The 20,069-nt window shown below is 40.7% G+C and overlaps 1 protein-coding gene across 14 annotated transcripts in view; it reads right to left on the bottom strand.

Moving 5' to 3' along the window:
• hdac5 (histone deacetylase 5) overlaps positions 1-20,069 on the bottom strand; it is a 303,715-nt gene that overhangs the window by 70,420 nt on the left and 213,226 nt on the right. For 13 of the 14 annotated variants that reach the window (XM_080213636.1, XM_080213634.1, XM_080213639.1 and 10 more), the window contains 3 exons: positions 16,550-16,772; positions 9,938-10,152; positions 8,088-8,351 (listed from right to left, as the gene is read on the bottom strand). In XM_080213636.1, the coding sequence (XP_080069762.1) occupies positions 8,088-8,351; positions 9,938-10,152; positions 16,550-16,772 (702 nt within the window). Of the gene's footprint in view, positions 1-4,264; positions 4,721-8,087; positions 8,352-9,937; positions 10,153-16,549; positions 16,773-20,069 lie in introns of those variants that run through there. The other variant, XM_080213642.1, reaches the window with a different exon arrangement.

Genomic DNA, 20,069 nt, shown 5'->3' with positions numbered 1-20,069 from the left:
AAGCTGTGCTGATTGGCCTCCAACAATCATAACTGTCTTCTGTTGTGTTATGTGTGACTTCAGACAGTGGAGAGCTAACCCTCAATCAATTCCCACTGACTTCAATTTTACCATGGCTGCTTGATGCCACCCCATCTCCAGAATTCAGCTCTTTTGTCCATATTTAGATTAAGGCTGTCATGAGGTCTACAGCAGAGTGATCCTGGTGGAACCCAAAATCAGTCTGTGATCCGGCTGCTGGTGAGGAAGTATAGTTTGAAAGTGTAGCTGATGACACATTCCACCAATTTGCTTATGAGAGCAGACCAAAGGGGTGATAATTGGTCAGCTTTACTTTATCCTGAATTTTGCAGACAGAACATATCTTTGCAATGTTTACTTTATCAGATAGATGGCAGTATTGTAGCTTTTGAGAGCAGCATAGTTAGAGACACAGCTACGTCTGCACCATGACCAGATGCTACTGGAAACCATAGCCTTTTTCCATACCCAGTATACTAAGCCATTTCTTAATGTCACAGAGTGAATCGAATTGAAGACTGGATTCTGTGATAGTGAGCCCTCAGCAGAAGGCCATGATGGATCATCCACTCAACACTTCTGGTTCCAGATGTTTTCAAATGCTACAGCCTTGTATTTACACTCACCTTCAATACTCTGATACAAGTGATGTAAATAATTATGGGGCCCCAGGGCTAATGCCTAGTCTACCTCATTGATAGAAACAAAGAAAATAGGAGCATATAGTAGGTCATTGATGGGCATTAAATACTGATGTGGAGATGCTGGTGTTGGACTGGGGTAAACACAGTAAGAAGTCTCACAACACCGGGTTAAAGTCCAACAGGTTTATTTGATAAAGCTTGTGGCGTTTACTATCAAATAAACCTGTTGAACTTTAACCTGATGTTGTGAGACTTCTTACAATAAATACTGGCCAGCCAGCAATGCCCATGTCCCACAAATGAATAAAATAATTCGGTCCTATGAATCTGTTCCACCATTCATGATGATCATAACTGATTCTCTATCTCAATGTCATACTACCCTGCTCTCCCTGAGCCAACACATATCTCATACCTCCATAGTTTACCTTGTTTAGATTTCACACCCTAGTTTCGGATTGGACTACTTCACTTTCCATCCAAATGGAAGAATTTGATCATGTTATGGTCACATGTCTGCCGTTTGAAAAATTCCATTTATGGTTATCGTAGATTCTCAAACCAATTTTCCATTTTCTCTCAGTTTCTGATGTGAAAAGTTCTCAACAACTTTTGAGAATTTTAGTATCCAACATTCACTTTTTTCCCATGACAAAAATGTTGTTGAAAATCTTCCACAAATTAAACGCCTCTTTCATTTAAATCTGATTTATTATTGAGCTATGCATTTCCAGGTTTTCCCTACACCTGATGATAAAGGGGCATGTCTATAGCGTGTATGCCAGTCTCAATGTTTAATGCTGCTTCAATTGATTGTGAACCCTTCCTAAGTGTACAAAAACTGAAAATGTTGGAAAATCTCATCAGGTCTGACAGCATCTCTGGGGAGAGAACAGAGCCAACGTTTCGAGTCTAGGTGACCCTTTGTCAGAGTCAAAGTAGATGTGCCTTTAACTGAGCTGTTCAAGCAAGCTACAACACTGCCATCTACTTGATCAAGTAAAACATTGCAAAGATATGTTCTGTCCACAAAATTCAGGATAAAGTAAAGCTGGCCAATTATCACACCATCGGTCTACTCTCATTCATAAGCAAACTGGTGGAATGTGTCATCCAGCTATGCTTTCAAACTATACTTCCTCAGCAACAGCCTGATCACAAGCCAATTTTGGGTTCTGCCAGGATCACTCTGCTGCAGACCTCATTACAGCCTTAATCTAAGCATGGACAAAAGAGCTGAATTCTAGAGATGAGATGGCATCAAACAGATGAAAGGTCATCTACACTCAAAACATTGGCTCTAATCTCTCCCCCCAGATGCTGTCAGACCTGCTGAGATTTTTCAGCATTTTCTGTATTTGTGTCAGATTCCAACTTCCAAAGTATTTTGCTTTTATCTTCTTAAGTCAAGTTATTTACAAAAATGTCAGCTGAATTCCTAAAAATATACGTGGTCCTTTATTTAAAACTCAGGAATACAGGGCCAGATTCTCCGACCTCACCTGCCACCGGGATTCTCCTGTCCCCCTACAGTGAATGAAGATTTGGCTGAGCGCCAAATTCTCCGTTCCAGATTCACTGTTCTCGCAGGCAGCAGTGGCAGGGTGTGAATTTGTGAAGAATTCTGGCCATAATTTTAGGATTGGATTCTCTCTATCCTTCAAACCATCTGTAAGTTCAACTGCCCCCGGAAATCAAATCGCCAATCCTTCCTATGCAGCACTGGTTCAATGTTTTCTCTGTAATTATGCCTTCTAATATTATTATACTGAATTAATTTTCATAATTAAGAGCAAAATAACTGAAGTCAATATTTTCTTTTAATTAAAACTTCAACAATTTTGCATGAGCAATTTAAAATGTGATAACATAAAATGGCAGAGCACATGGTGTTCCTAAATGCAGTGGCGTAACAGCATACTGTGCTAGGATTCCAATAAAATTTGCTTTATATATAGAATTCTGACTTGCACCTGCACCTCAACACATTAAGAGTACCCAATCTCACCAGTGCTAATATGGAGCATATGCACATTTCTGCAGAGGGAGGCAAAAAAGTTACACAATCTAATCATCCAGGGCTACTTTGACATAGCCGCAAGTGATTGCAGTACTGATACAGACGCAAGCAGATAGAGTTGGACAACAAATGTAGCACACCCATGAAAGAATGTTAAAAAAAATAGGTGTCTCAGTTCACTTCCTTGTCTGTGGAAAGTGCACAATGCACAGATGAAATAGAGAATACACATTTATAGAAATCTTACAGTTCAGAAGGAGGCCATTTGACCCATCAAATCTCAGTCTATTGCACCGACTCTCCAACAGAGCATCCCACCCAGGCCCTATCTCTATAATCCCATGTATTTATCCCACTAATCCCCCTAACCCACACATCTTGGGACACGAAGTGACAATTTAACATGGCCAATCAACCTAACCTTCACATCTTTGGACTGGAGAAGGAAACTGGAGCACTCAGAGGAAACCCACACAGACATGGGGAGAAGGTGCAAACTCCACACAGTCACTCCAGGCTGGAATTGAACCCAGGTCCCTGATGCTGTGAGGCAGCAGTGCTGGCTCCTGTGCCATATACTACATGCATATTTACATTTATAAAGTATACCTCACACCTTCAGAATGTTTTAAAACCTTTGCAGCCTATTACTTTTAAAACGTAATCAGTCATCTGTGGGCAAATATAGCAGGTCATCTGCAGGCAAATATAGCAGGCCATCTGCAGGCAAATATAGCAGGCCATCTGCAGGCATCATCTTCCAATAAACTAAAATGAAATAAATGATGAGTTAATCTACTTTGCTGTTGCTGGATAGTTCCTGCCCAGGACACTGGGAAAACTTACTCTGCTTCTTTAATACATTCCATAAGATTCGTTATGTCCACTTTGACAGGCTGTTCAAACCCCTTGGTTCAGTTTCATTCATAAAAAATCCCCACAACTCCAGTGAAACACGCCTTCAGTGCTGCACTGAAAAGTCAGCTGAAGTTACGGAAAGGAGTTTGAATGTACAACCTTGAGTCAAGAAGTTTGAGTGATGCCTGTACAGTACAGAAATAGACTCTCAGTTCTCCACATGAGCCTTCCCTGACTTTCATTCATTTCACTTTACCCACATATCCTATTAGTCCTTTTCTTTCATATCTTAGTTAACTTGCCATTAAATGATTACATGATAGGTTATAATAGAACTTAAAATTATACCCATGCAATTAGACATGCTAAATAAAAATAAAAATACTTTCACGCAAACAAAATCAAGAGCAAATGAGTTTTTAGCCTGCACAAAAACAATTCGAGAACTTGTAATGCCATATCTATTTGAGCTCTGCCTGGAAGTTCTATAATGTGCTGCGTATTGCAAAATCAATGGTTGTTACTGACGTTGCCCAGTGATATCACTATATCATCAAATCCGAGAATCCTACTTTTGTTACACAATTGTACATGTCACAATCAGGTGAAAAGAGATAGAATGGTTCCCTTCTTTTCCCTTCATGTTTGACCACAATAGGTTTTTTAAAAAGAACGAACAAGTGTTGTGATCATTAAAAAAAATCCAACAGGTTTTCTTGAGTTTAGTGAAAAAAAGATCAGCTTTATTATACTTAAACCAACCTAAGTATAGTAATAAAGAATACTCTGACTCTTACACACACATACACACTCGAAGTTCACACATGCACACCAACAGATTACAGAGTGAGGAAGGATAGATTTATTAGCTTAAAGTCCAGAGAAATAAAAGAGATATACAGTTTGCAGTTTGGCAACTCAGCTGGTTTCAGGCCGAATTTGGCGGTCTTGTAACTTTCATTCGGTAGTCTTGATGCTTCTGATTTAAAGATGTAAACATCTCATTCGCTGTTCTCTTAGAGACAAATTCTCCTGGGTTGAATTCATTTCAGAAGCCTCAGTTTGTAGCAGAACCCTGGATCAGCAACCAGGGTTTGAAGCTTGCAATGTGGATTGGAGGGAAGAAGGATCCCACTCGGGTCATCTCTTGTCAGCATCTTAGGTGCTTGTTCTCTTACTGTAGAGAAAGCAGAAGTTTAAATACAGGAAGGGTGGGCCCGTCACTTGACCATCATCCTGCAATTCAAACAGGATCTTGACAGGTATATTTGCCCTTTCAACTTCTTCAGTTTATGTCTGGGAGTCCTTGTTCTCAGCCAGTGTCCAACTGTTCAAGTGATTGGGTCTAGTGTATTCCCATTGTAGCTTGATGAGTTCAAATCTGGGAACCCCCTTTTGAATAATCTTGATGATTGCCATGGTGCCTTGATAATGGGGGCAAGATCTGTGGCTCACTTGTATTCTCCTGAGGCATTGTCCTTGATGGGTCTTTGCAGATATGGTGTCCCATTTGAGTAGATTGGAAGGTGGAAGGTTCAGTGGTGTGAATGGGATAGCTAGCTATGTTGCATGTTCAAATCACACTTTAGCCTGTGTCTTAAGAAGTTTGTTAATAAAAGTTCGGTTTGGTTTTCCAGCCGTCGAATTAAAATCATTATTTGTAGTAAAGCATGTTTCGTGACATGCATCAAAATGGCTTCAGAACAGACATTTCCAACTCACCAAGATCCAATCCTTAAGTGTTTACCATGTCAAGGCACTGGACAAGGTGCATAAAAGATTTACTGGAATGACATCAGAACTGACGAGTTATATTCGTCAGTGAAGAATAACAAGCTGGGAGCTCTTTATTTCTAAAATAGAGATTATGGAAATATTTAGCAGGGTAAACATAAAGAACATGTTTCCACTTGAAGGCAAGACCAGAACTGGAGGCCATAAATATAAACTTTTAAATAATCCAATAGGTATTCAGAAGAAACTTCTGTAACAAAAAGATTTGTATTTATATAGCACCTCAGCTGCATTAAATTTAGGAACTCCTTGGGAAGACGAGAAGGTTTTTGAGAGAGTGCAGAAAAGATTTGTGAGAATGGTTTTAAAGGTGAGGAAAGGGTGAAGATAGATTGGAGAAGGGTAAATTGAATGACAGAGCAGGTTCGAAGGGCTGAATGACCTATCCATGTTCCTACTTCTACGCAAGTTGTGTTTGTTTCCTTGGCAAAAAGAAAACTGGGAGGAGATTTAGGAGAGGTGTTCAAAATCATGAGGGATCCGGACAGTTAATACAGGGAAACTGTTCCCACTTGTAAAAGGATCAAAAATGAGAGGGCACAGATTTAGAATAATTGACAAAAGAGGCTAAAGTTTGCTGAGGGTAAACTTTTTCACGCAGTGAATGTTTAAGGTCAGGAATGCACTGCCCGACAGCACGGTTCCATTGAAGCATTCAAAAGGTAATTAGCTGCTATCCAAAAAGAAAGCACATGCTAGGTTACTGGGAGAAGGTAGGACAATGGCACTACAAAAATTGCTCATTCGGAGGGTTTGTGCAGGCACAACGGGCCGAACAGCTCCTGCAGTGTAACAATTCTAACCACTGAATGTCTTGAAGCACTTTACAGCCAATGAAGTACGTCTGCAGCGTAATCACTTTCGTGATCTAGGAATTACCTTAGATGAGCGGTGTGAATATGGAACACACTAGTACAGGATGTAACTGAGGCAAAAAAAATTGGTGCATTCACAGAGAATCTAGATAAAGACATGAGGGAGAAAGGAATAAAAGGATTCATTGCTGGGGTTAAATAAACATGGTGGGTGGAGGTTTGTGTGGTGCATAAACACCATAATGAATTAAAGATATTTTGATGCTATAATAAATGGTAAAGTTTGGATCAATGGATAGATCAAGGCCCATTATGGACAATATATGGGTCGGGCTGCCGTAGAGTACATGACACCATTTCTTAACTTCCTGAAAAGTGGTTTGTCTTATTTGCATCTTTCACAATAGTCAGAGAATTTGAATGTACTTTACAAAATATTATTACCCCATGGCACCAATAATAAACCTTAATAATAATAAACATAATAAACCCTGGGGGCAGCATGGTTGCACAGTGGTTAGCACTGCTGCCTCACAGCGCCAGAGACCTGGGTTTGATTTCCAGCTTGGGTCACTGCCTGTGAGAGTTTTCACGTTCTCCCCACGTCTGCATGGGTTTCCTCCGGGTGCTCCGGTTTCCTCCCATAGTCCGAAAGACTTGCTGGTTAGATGCATTGGCCATGCTGAATTCTCCCTCAGTGTACCCGGACAGGTGCTGCAGTGTGGCGACATGGAATTTTCACAGTAACATCACTGCAGTGTTAACGTTTAAAGTTTATTCTATTTATTAGTGTCACTAGTAGGCTTACACTAATGTAAGCCTAAGTATGACACTAATAAATAAGCTTTAGATTTAACCCTCGATTTATTCCAACACTGAAGCTACTGATGCTAGTAGCCCTAGAATGTTAGGAAATCCTTGCATACTTAAGGGCTAAATTAGTATATTTTTATAAAATGGTGGAAATTATTATCTTCTATAACATTCTGAAGTGCAACTATGATTTATGAAGCTAAAGGATATTTCTAAAAAATGCCTGTATGCTATATGAAATAAAAATAACTATTACACAAGTTTCTCTACTGGCACAGGTGTGTAATTTTCTTGAAATTTCAAAAAATAATTCCTTATTATACTTCCTGTGTCATTGTGTCCCATTTAGGGGATTAGCAGGCACATTCCTCACAATAGCTCAAAGCAGTCTGTGATTCACACAGCTTTAATGCCTTCCTGAGAGTTCCATTTGGTACCTGCTGTTGGCTTTGCTGCATTAGGAAATTTACTAGTTAATAAAATCTTTACCTATTCTTCGCACAGTCTTTGGCGATACTTGTATGTAGGAAGGATATGCTATCAATCTTAAGTTTACTGTAAATGAAAATATGTAGTTACAACAGAAGGCAAAATAAATATGATCTACAGCACTACTTTTAAATTTACACTTTATCGCTATACATAAGATCAAATGCTAGCAGATTTATGATTGCACAGATTCTTAGTCAAGCCTACTATTTTTAATGTTCTGCACTTGGGAACTTATCATTTTAAAATAAAATAGCCAACAAGCAAGGAAAACGTTGCACCACTCATGCACTTTTTAGTACAAATTGGCTTTTCATTCAACCTTTTCAGAAGATTTATCAACAAAGTATTAAAGCCACAAAGAACGTGGGAGACAAGGAAACACAATTCTTCTTGGTGATTTTTAAAATGAAATGTTCACCAAATTAGACTGATATTTGAGTGGGTATGTCATCTTGGCCAGTTTTAAAAATTTCATCCCCACATGGGCAATAAAATTAATTTCTTGCTGTAGTATATGAAATAACCCAAAGACAAATGAAAAAATACAAGTGGGTAGCCTGTCAGTCATTAGCTGAGGCTATTGCTGTCACCGTAGATATGAGGTAGAAGCTAATAATCACTTGGAATTACCTGATTGAAATGCAAAAGCTGTTCTTCAGCTTCTTTCTGGTCTTCTAACTGATCTTCCTCCTCACTATCTGGTGGCTCATCCTTCACCTGCATTGCATCCTGTTCCAAACTTTCATTTGTTGCATCACTCCCTCCAGAATTGATACTGCTACTCCTCGGAGGTGCCTGATCCTCCTGCATATCCTGTTGCTCACACAATTCTTCTTCAGTCTCTTCTGGGTGACTTGGAGGCTGCCGAGGTGATTCACTTGACTTGGAAAGCATCTGTGACAAATATTCACGGGCATAATCAGAGTTATTGACACACCCGATCGCAAATCAGAGCATAGCTGAAGATTGTATTCATTCATGTAAAGATTAAGAGGAAACGGAATACAAGTATGCAGAGTGATGAACAAAACAAAAAAATTAGTGAAAATTAGTTTACGCTAATTAGCAAATTGTTAATGATGTGGATATAAATTCAGGGATCAGTCTTGAAAATACAAAATGGAGATTAGAAGTTTATTTTTATGGAAGGAATCATTAACTTTAACACAATTTCCAAGAAATAGCTATTGAAGCTGAATCAATCACAGGCGAATTAGATAGGGGAAGAAAAATATAAAAGGCTATTAAGAGCAGGCAAAATTTATTAGGAGTGACAGCATTTGAATGAAGCTCAAGAGATGAATACCATCCTTGTTTGCTGAAGATTCTCTGGTCAATGATATTCTGCATGTCATTCATCATTGCCTTCATGTATTGAAGTTTTCTTCTGAAGTTTATTTATTAGTGTCACAAGTGGGTTTACATTAATACTGCAATGAAATTACTATGAAAATCCCCTAATCATCACATTCCAGCGCCTATTCGGCAACACTGAGGAAGAATTTAGCATGGCCAATGCACCTAAACCAGCAGGTCTTTCAGAGTATGGGAGGGAACTGGAGCACCTGGAGGAAACCCATGAAGGCATCGGGAGAACATGCAGACTCCGCACTGACAGTGACCCAAGCCAGTAAACGAACCTGGATTCTGGCGTTGTGAGGCAGTATGTGCTAATCACTGTCTCACCGCGCTGCCCAGGGCATGTTCTGACCAATTTTGTTTCTTTCCACAATTTCTACTTCGGAATTTAACAGGATTCTCTTTAATTTACTCAATTCAATTCCAGAACTTGAACACCTGACAGTGGTTGTCACTTCTAATTCAATACTCTAGGAATGTTATATTGGCAAAGTTACCATCTTTTGTATACGGCATTAATCTAAGGTCCTATCTGTCAATTTAGATGGATTTAAAAGATCCCACTGCAATCAAAGGGTGGGCATCTCGTGGCTAGCATTCTTCCCTCAAAAACGTATACCCAAGACAGACTCAACTGTCATTCATCAGGCTGGTGTGTGGAACTTCACAATGTATAAATTGGCTGCTGTGCTTGCCCATAACTCAACAAGTATACTCCATAAATAATTATTTAGCTGTAAAGTCTTAAGGATATGTTTTGCTCCCATCTCCCAACCCCCAAAAGTTTGCAGTGCTATCGGGAAAAGGCAGAGGAGAGGGACTTACAGAATAGCTCTTTCAAAGAGCTAGTACAGGTACAAATGGATTGAATTCCTCCTTTTGCCTATATTATTTATAACCTCGAAGAGACTGTAGAAATGCAAGGTGATTCATATTACTGGATGATTATTACAAAAATATATCTACTTTTAAATCTTGTCATGCCATCCTGCAACACTCTTGCATCATAGCAATATTATGGTAAAGCAGTCAAACAATTGTTTAACAAAATTGTGTGATTCATTTGTACATTGCAGATGAGTAACAGGGAAGTTCTGACATTAATTTGTTGTTTCTCTTACCTTAAGTTGGATTTGTTGTTGGTACTGTTTCTGTTTCTCCAAAAACTGCTGGTGCTGTTGCTGCATTACCAGCTGCTGTAAGGCTTGTGGACTCTGGGGTAAAGGAGCTGATTGGGTCCGACTTAGTGGGCGGTGCCGAGGCAACTTATTCACTGTTCGAAGATTGGTGGAAACTCTTTCACCTGTCACCAATGGCGATTGCGCATGGAGTGGCACTAAGTCACAGAAATATCATTGTTACTCTTTTACCATAATGTTTGCACATTTGAAATTTTCCATGACCTATGCTGCAATATTCCAGGTACTGATAGATGAAGTTATGTGAAGTTGACAGCTTCACTTCTGACTTTAGAAACAGAATCAATCACAAGCAGCATTTTAAAATTGGTAAAGCAGTACTATAAAACATGAACAGTTCCTACAGATTGAAGAGTAGTGAAAGGTTTAATAATCACACAAGTTTAAAAATCACATCAACTGAATCATGTATCTCAGTCACACAGCAAAAGCTATGTGCAAACCACAGGTCTTGATTAAAGCAGACCTAGATAAGAGTCAAGGATCATTTAATTGAACAATGTGCAGCCCTTGTTTGTTCATTAGAACAAGGAACAATGGAAAGGGAGGTTGATACACCATTGGTCAGAGATATAGCTATCATTACTTAATTTTATAACACGCACAAGTTATAATTGAACATTATATCCTATGTTTGCATGATGTAACCTTAATCAATAACTGTGACTGGATAGCAATAACTCCTACACTTGGATTGGTATATGCTAATTATGTGTAACTGATTTTGAAACTAATAATTGCTCATGTATTTCTGAATGCAACACACTGGTTGATCTTAAAGATTCAGTCAGAGTCCAGTAGCTACAGTAACAAATCATCTTAAACCACTCTGTGATTTTGTTTGTCTACTTGAGGAGATCAACAGCTTTAAATACAACAAGAAAAACATTGTGACAGCCCCGTAACAGGCAGTTAGTGTAATCCCACTATTTAAAAGGGAGTTAGAGAGAAAACAGGGAATTATAGACCAGTCAGCTTGACGGTAGTGGGGAAAACTCTAGATTCATTATAAAGGCTTTAATAACAAAGCACTTGGAAAACTGTGATAGGATCGGATGGACTCAGTACGGATTTACAAAAGGGAAATCATGCTTAACAAATCTACTGAAATTCTTTGAGATGTAACTAATGGATTTGATGAAGGGGAACCGGTGGATGTCGTTTAATTGAACTGTCAGTAAATTTTTGACAAGGTCCCATGTAACAGTTAGTGTGTAAAATTATATCAACGTCTAAAACTTAAAGCACATAGGATTGGGAATAGTGTATTGAGGTGGATAGTAAACTAGCTGGCAGACAGGAGACAACGAGTAGAAATGAACAGGTCTTTTTGGCACACGGTGGCACAATTGTTAGCCTCACAGTGCTAAGTGGGGGACAGTGACTAGTGGGTTATCACAGAGAACAACAGTATTATGACTCCAGCAGTCACAATATATATTAATGATTTAGAATCATAGAATCTCTACCATGCAGAAAGAGGGCATTTGGCTCATCATGTCTGCACTTCTAGACAGAGGATCCCACCCAGTCCCTTTCTCGTAACCCCACATATTTACCTTACTAATCCCCCTAACCGACAAATATTGGGACACTAAGGAGCAATTTAGCGTGGCCAATCCATCTAACCTGCACATCCTCGCACTCTGGGAGGAAACCCATGCAGACACAGGGCAAATGTGGAAACTCCACACAAACAGCCACCCTAGGCCAGAATAGAACCCAGATCTCTGGCGCTGTGAGGCAGCAGTGCTAACCACTGATTTAAATGAGGAAACTAAATGTAATATCTCAAAATTTGCAGATGACACAAAGCTGGATGGGAGGGTGAATTCTGAGGATACAAAGATACTTTGGTACAATTTGGACAGGTTGAGTGAATGGGCAAATGCATGAAAGAACTAGTAAAAGGTGGATAAATGTGAAGTTGTCTACATTGGTAGAAAAAAATAGATTAACAGAGGGGAATGAGCAACTGGGTGACTTTGAACACCTGGTGCTGAAACTAAGCATGCAGGTGCAGCAGGTGGTGAATGAGACAAATGTTTGTTGGTCTTCATAGGGAAAGAGTCGGGCATCTTGCTGCATTTATATAGGGCCATGGTGAAACCACGTTCGTGTGTAGTTTTGGTCATTCTTGCTACGGAGGGAGGGCAGCGAAGGTTTATAATATCGATTCCTGGGATGGCGGGACTAATATATGAGGAGAGATCAAATCTCATTATATTCATTGGAGTTTAGAAAAATTAGGGGAGGGTGAGGGAGGTCTCATAGAAACTTAAATTCTAACAGGACTAGTCAGGGTAGATGCAAGAAGGATGCTCCCATGGTGGGGATGTCACAGCGTCAGGATACAGGGTGAACCATTTAGGACTAAGATGAAGAGAAATTTCTCCACCCAGAGAGTGGTGAGCCTGTGGAATTATTGACCACAGAAAGCAGTTGAGGCCAAAACATTGTATGTTTTCAAAGAATTCGTTATAGCTCTTGGGGCGAAAGGAATTAAAGGGTATATGGGCAAAACAAGAACAGGATGCTGAATTGGATGATCAGCCTTGATCATAATGTATGTTGAAGCAGGCTGAAAGAGTCAAATGCTGTTTATGATTTATAATTTTATTAAATATTAAAAGAAATATCTGAATGTTGCTCCCTCTTTCAGTAAGTGTAACAGCATAAATTAAAGTCTGAGTTAACAAACTGTTCTTACAATACTTAAAAGACAATACTCTCAATAAAGAACATAAGAAATAGGAGCAGGAGTAGGCCATCTAGCCCCTTGAGCCTGCCCCGCCATTCAATAAGATCATGGCTGATCTGTTGGGTCTCAGTTTCACATTCCCACCCTCTCCCCATAACCCTTAATCCCCTTGCCTATCAAAAACCTATCAACCCGCGACTTAAATATATTTAACGAGGCAGCCTCCATCACTTCAACGGGCAGAGAATTCCAGAGATTCACCACCCTCTGAGTGAAGAAGTTCCTCCTCAACTCTGTTCTAAACCGCCCCCCCTTTATCTTGAGGCTGTGCCCTCTAGTCCTACTGTCCTTTCTGAGTGGGAAGAGCCTCTCCACCTCTATCCTATCTATTCCATTCATCAGCTTATATGTCTCAATGAGATCTCCCCTCATTCTTCTATACTCTAACGAGTACAAGCCTAGTTTATTCAGCCTCTCCTCATAGTACAACCCCTTCAACTCCGGTATCAGCCTAGTAAACCTCCTCTGCACTCCCTCCAAGGCCAAAATATCCTTGCGTAAGTGCGGCGACCAAAAGTGCACACAGTACTCCAGCTACGGCCTCACCAGTACAGTTGCAGCAAGATCTCCCTACTTTTATATTCAATCCCCCTCGCTATGAAGGCCAGCATCCCATTTGCATTCCTGACCACCTGCTGCACCTGCAGGCTGGGTTTTTGCGACTCATGCACAAGGACCCCGAGGTCCCTCTGCACCGTCTCATGCTGCGGTTTTTCGCCATGTAAGTAATAGTCCTTCCTGCCATTATTCCTACCAAAGTGGACAACTTCACACTGGCCAACATTAAATTCCATTTGCCAGTTCCTGGCCCATTAGCCCAGCCTATCTAGATCCTTCTGCAGACTCTCCACACCCTCCGCGCAATTTGCCGTTCCACCAATCTTGGTGGCAACAGCAAATTTCAACACCATACACTCGGTTCCCTCCTCCAGATCATCTATATAAATGGTAAATAGCTGAGGCCCCAGCACCGACCCCTGGGGCACTCCACTAGTCACCAACCGCCAATCCGAATAGCACCCATTGACCCCCACTCTCTGCCTCCTATTTGACAACCAATCCTCTAACCACGCTAACACCCTACCCCCAACTCCATGCCCCCTGACCTTCTGTAATAACCTCTTGTGAGGCACCTTATCAAACACCTTCTGAAAATCAAGAAAGACCACATCCACCGGCTTTCCTCTATCCACCGCCCTAGACACATCCTCATAGAACTCCAATAAATTTGTCAGACATGACTTCCCCTTAACGAAACCGTGCTGCGTCTGCTCTATCAAACAATTCCCCTCAAGATGCCTTGCTATTTTCTCCTTGATCACGGATTCTAACATTTTACCTACAACAGACGTTAAACTAACCGGCCTACAATTCCCTGCCACCCTTCTTAAACAACGGCGCAACGTTAGCCGTTTTCCAATCTTCCGGCACTTCCCCGGAATCCACTATCACCTCCGCCATTTCTTTCAGAACCCTTGGATGCATTCCATCCGGTCCTGGGGACTTGTCCACAATCAGTCCCTCCAGTCTGTCGAGCACCGCCTCTCTAGTAACAATAATGTCATTCAGGCCCTCCACTTCTACCATCTTTCCATCGCTAACACCTGGCAAATTATTCACGTCCTCCTCCGTGAAGACCGAAACAAAAAAGTTATTCAAGGCCTCAGCCATTTCCCCATCCCCTACCACTAAGTCCCCCCTCTCATCCTCTAAGGGTCCAACGTTCACCCTAGCCAGCCTCTTCCTTTTTATATATTTATAAAAACTCTTACTATCCTTTTTTATATTAAGCGCTAGCCCAGCTTCATAGTTTATCCTACCCTTGTTTATCAACTTCTTTGTCATTCTTTGTTGACATTTAAACCCCTCCCAATCCTCTTCTCACTCACTACTCTTAGCTACTCTAAACGCATCCGCTTTTAATTTAACACTTTCCTTTACCTCCTTCGTTATCCATGGCTGATTGTCTCTCCTCCTACGATCCTTTTTAACCATTGGAATAAATTTCTGCTGAGCATCAAGAAAGATCTCCTTAAAGATCCTCCACTGTTCCTCAGCAGACCTACCTAAAGACCTAAAGCTGAATTAATTAGCAGACCTAAAGCTGAATTAATTAGTAGAGAAAAAGAAACCTAAACTACATTTATTTTTTCATGGGCCTATAATTTGCACATAATTCTAAAGCCCACAGAGATATTATATTCGATTAAAGTTCAACATGATAGATGAACACTTGGTAAGGTATCAGGTATGGTAGCTAGTTGCATGTTTGATGAATGTATTTAATTTCAATTATATATGGCCATTGATGCTGATTGAACCTTTTTTACATTTAGACAGAAATTTTAAAAAACATATAGGATTATTTACCTACATGAGATTCATGCAATAATTTTGGACTTCCAAGTACAAGTGACATGTTTGCCATTTGCATGTATTATTTCGTTAAGAAAATTGCCCTTTCTTGCATGTTCCATTAACAAGGCATAATGTTGATATTATCACGAGTTTATTTAGCAGCGCTGTGTCACAGGCTCAAAAGTTTTGCTTTAGAATTGTCAATTAACTACACGACCAGGGGTGCACAGTAGTTAGCACTGCTGCCTCATAACACTAGAGACTCAGGTTTGATTCCTGGCTTGGGTCACTGAATGTGTGGAATCTGCATGTTCTCCCCGTGACTGCGTGGGTTTCCTCTTCCAGTCTGAAAGACATGGTTAGGTACATTGGCCAGACCAAATTCTCCCACAGTGTTCCCGAACAGGCAGTGGAGTGTGGCGACTGGGGGATTTTCACAGTAACTTCATTGCAGCCTACTTGTGACTAATAAATAAACTTATATTTCCTCACTAATTTACAATATTTATTCAATGGATTGCTTGTACTTCCTTTTGTTAATTTAACAATAGTATAGTCACTTCAGATTTTCACCGTACCTAGAATTACAGAAGAAGTCAATTACAATTCAGTTTATAAAAGTGGTAGCGAGTTATCTGAGCTACCACTTCATGAGTTCTCGCAGAGGAAAAAAAAATCAAATTTACGGCCAAAAACAGCATTAAGATTCCAGTTGTTGACTCAGCAATAAAATGTCTTCCAGAATTAAAGATCGAATGTGAATAAAATAATTGAACGATCTTCCAACAGAAACTTGACCTGAAATGTTAACTCTGCTTCTCTCCACAGACCTGTTGAGTATTCACAAAAGTTCTTGTTTTTATTTTGGCCTGCCAGTATCCACTGTATTTTGCTTTTGCAATGGAGAGATTTGGAGTAGCTCATGACATTTTTGTCTTTTGAGAGTCACTTCTTGACTCGTTGCATAAAATGGGCTGTTAGGCCAAGGCAAAGTGAGTTTAATGCTTTATCACTTTGGATAGGTTTTCAAAATGGCAAGTGCTCACTTCAACACAGATGGGACAGAAATATCAGTGGAGCTAATAAATATGCAAATGAAAGTACAGGACTTATCTACTTACGAAGCAATTCATGAATAAATACACAAAAAAGTTATTATATCACATTTCCCCATGAAATTAATACATCATCCCACAGTTTCTGAGAGTATTCTGTATTGATTGCCTTATCAGGTATCTGGAGTCATACCTTAAAAATATTATGGTATGCAAAAGAATTACAAACATTATAAACTACACACTCGGCAGTTATAAACTTAACAACCATCATCAATTTGGGACTTTGTCTCTCTCGGATTTTTGTTTTGTCACACATTTTCTAAATACACTCTGAAGACTTCAGTAAAAACTATTCACCAGCTATCAAAGCATTTTGCTGTCGAGCTTGTTCCAGTAGCAGCACGTGTTGGAGAAGAGAGGGGTGGCTGTGAGTGTTGGCTTCTCCTTCAATTGCCGTTGTGGACAAGCCAGATGGTATTGAGGTTGTACTCACAAACTTCCCTGTTAAGGCACCACCCTGACGCAAAGACTGAATAGCTTGCCTTTCTGCTTCTTGTTGGGTTGACATCTTTTGTGAGGCCTATAAATGGGGGAAAGAAGATTCAATTAACCAAACAAAATCAAATTAAATTCTGTAATAGGACGCGTGTTTTTTTTCCCCATTCCACCCATTAACACAGTTTTACTCAGAAGTGCTTTATAGTGCATTGTTTCCAGGCTTAAGTTTATGGCAGGCAGAAAAGGATGAAGAAACAAAAAGAATAAAGACCAAAATAAAGACTGTAGAAGAAACAAAATAGGAAAACCACAACAAAACATTTTGATATTGGGGTAGCCTAGTAGACAATTAAGAATATCTAGGCCATCCATCTATAAGAAAATTCCATAGTGGACAGATAGCATGAAAGTCTATTATCAAAAGAATAGGCCTACATTTGCACCTTATCCAAATTTCATAGGGTGGGGTTATAAAATATCAGGATATGAGGCAGCTACCCCTGTACTTAATGTATCTTCTTTTTTATCCCTGACATTATAAGAAACATTGAATGTTCTAAATTGTGACAAATAGTCACAAAAAAAATTTCAATTAAAAGGTCAAGATAATGGGCCTTTATTATTAAAGAAGTAATTGCAGCACATTTGGAAAATCATAATCCAATCAAGCAGTGTCAGCATGGCTTCATGAAAGGGAAATTGTATCTGACCAATTTATTAGAGTTTTTTGAGGAAGTCTTAACCTGAGTGGACACAGGAAACCAGATGTATTGTATTTGGACTTCCAGAAAGCATTCAACAAGGTACCTCACAAAAGGCTAAGAGCCCAAGTTTTGGAGTTGTATATGGGAATGGATAGAGAATTGGTTATTGGGAAGAAACCAGCAAGCAGGGATAAGGGTTTTTTTTTCCAGTTGGCAACCTGTAACAACTGAGGTTCAACAGGGATCAGTGCTGGGATGGCAAATGTTTACAATATGTGTTCATGGCTTGGAGAAGGAAGCAGACAACACAAAAATCAGTGGAAAGGCAAGTTGCAAGAGGGTTACAAACATTTACAAAGAAATATTGGTAGGTTAAGTCAGTGGGCAAAAAGTTGGCAAATGGAGTAGTTATAATGTGAAGTTCATTTTGGAAGGGAGAACAAAAGAATAACGTATTATTTAGATGGTGAAAAACTTAAGAAAGCTGCAATACAAAAAGACTTGAGGGTACTTGTGCACGAAACACAGAAAGCTAACACACAGGTGCAGCATGTAATCAAGGCAGCTAATGGAATGTTGGCCCTTACTTCAAGGGGGTTGGAACAAGGAGGTTGCTGCAACTGTACAAGGTACGACAGCACATCTAAAGTACTGTCGCAAGTTTTGGTCCCCTTATGTTATTTCACTGGAGGCAGTTCAGAAAAGACTCACTAGATGATCCTCATTATGGAGGAATTGTCTTATGAAGAAAGATTAAGCTGGTTGGGACTCTACTCATTGGAATTTAGATCTCATTGAAACATATTAGATTCTTAAGAACATAAGAAATAGGAGCAGAAGTAGGCCATCTAGACCTTCGAGCCTGCCCCGCCATTCAATAAGATCATGGCTGATCTGTCGTGGCTCAGTTCCACATTCCCGCCCTCTCCCCATAACCCTTAATCCCCTCGCTTATCAAAAACCCATCAACCCGCATCTTAAAAATATTTAGCGAGGCAGCCTCCACCACTTCAACGGGCAGAGAATTCCAGAGATTCACCACCCTTTGAGTGAAGAAGTTCCTCCTCAACTCCGTTCTAAACCGCTCCCCCCCCCCTTTATCTTGAGGCTGTGCCCCCTAGTCCTACTGCCCTTTCTGAGCGGGAAGAGTCTCTCCACCTCTATCCTATCTATCCCATTCATCATCTTATATGTCTCAATGAGATCTCCCCTCATTCTTCTAAACTCTAACGAGTACAAGCCTAGTTTATTCAGCCTCTCCTCATAGCTCAACCCCCTCAACTCCGGTATCAGCCTAGTAAACCTCCTCTGCACTCCCTCCAAGGCCAAAATATCCTTGCGTAAGTGCGGCGACCAAAACTGCACAGAGTACTCCAGCTGCGGCCTCACCAGTGCCCTATACAGCTGCAGCAAGACCTCCCTACTTTTATATTCAATCCCCCTTGCTATGAAGGCCAGCATCCCATTTGTCTTCCTGACCACCTGCTGCACCTGCAGGCTGGGTTTTTGCGTCTCATGCACAAGGGCCCCGAGGTCCCTCTGCACCGTCGCCTGCTGCAGCTTTTCGCCATGTAAGTAATAGTCCTTCCTGCCATTATTCCTACCAAAGTGGACCACCTCGCACTTGCCAACATTAAATTCCATTTGCCATTTCCTGGCCCATTCGCCCAGCCTATCTAGATCCTTCTGCAGACTCTCCATACCTTCCGCACAATTTGCCGTTCCACCAATCTTGGTGGCATCAGCAAATTTCGACACCATACACTCGGTTCCCTCCTCCAGATCATCTATATAAATGGTAAATAGCTGAGGCCCCAGCACCGACCCCTGGGGCACTGCACTAGTCACCAACCACCAATCCGAATAGCACCCATTAACGCCCACTCTCTGCTTCCTATTTGACAACCAATCCTCTAACCACGCTAACATCCTACCCCCAACTCCATGCCCCCTTACCTTCTGCAATAACCTCTTGTGAGGTACCTTGTCAAACGCCTTCTGAAAATCAAGAAAGACCACATCCACCGGCTCTCCTCTATCCACCGCCCTAGACACATCCTCATAGAACTCCGATAAATTTGTCAGACACGACTTCCCCTTAACGAAACTGTGCTGCGTCTGCTCTATCAAACAATTCCCCTCAAGATGCCTCGCTATTTCCTCCTTGACCACGGATTCTAACATTTTACCTACAACAGACGTTAAACTAACTGGCCTATAATTCCCTGCCTTTTGCCTGCCACCCTTCTTAAACAATGGCGTAACATTAGCCGTTTTCCAATCTTCCGGCACTTCCCCGGAATCCAGCGACGTTTGGAAAATAACCACCAAGGCATCCACTATCACCTCCACCATTTCTTTCAGAACCCTTGGATGCATTCCATCTGGTCCCGGGGACTTGTCCACAATCAGTCCCTCCAGTCTGTCGAGCACCGCCTCTCTAGTAACAATAACGTCATTGAGACCCTCCAGTCCTACCACCTTTCCATCGCTAACACCCGGCAAATTATTCACGTCCTCCTCCGTGAAGAACGAAACAAAAAAGTTATTCAAGACCTCAGCCATTTCCCCATCCCCTACCACTAAGTCCCCCCTCTCATCCTCTAAGGGTCCAACATTCACCCTAGCCAGCCTCTTCCTTTTTATATATTTATAAAAACTCTTGCTATCCTTTT

Source organism: Carcharhinus amblyrhynchos, chromosome 27, assembly GCF_965287045.1.
Source record: "Carcharhinus amblyrhynchos chromosome 27, sCarAmb.v2.hapA, whole genome shotgun sequence".
Lineage (NCBI taxonomy): Eukaryota > Metazoa > Chordata > Chondrichthyes > Carcharhiniformes > Carcharhinidae > Carcharhinus > Carcharhinus amblyrhynchos.
Note: the sequence above shows the minus strand (reverse complement) of the source record. Positions and strands in the feature narration are given on the sequence as shown.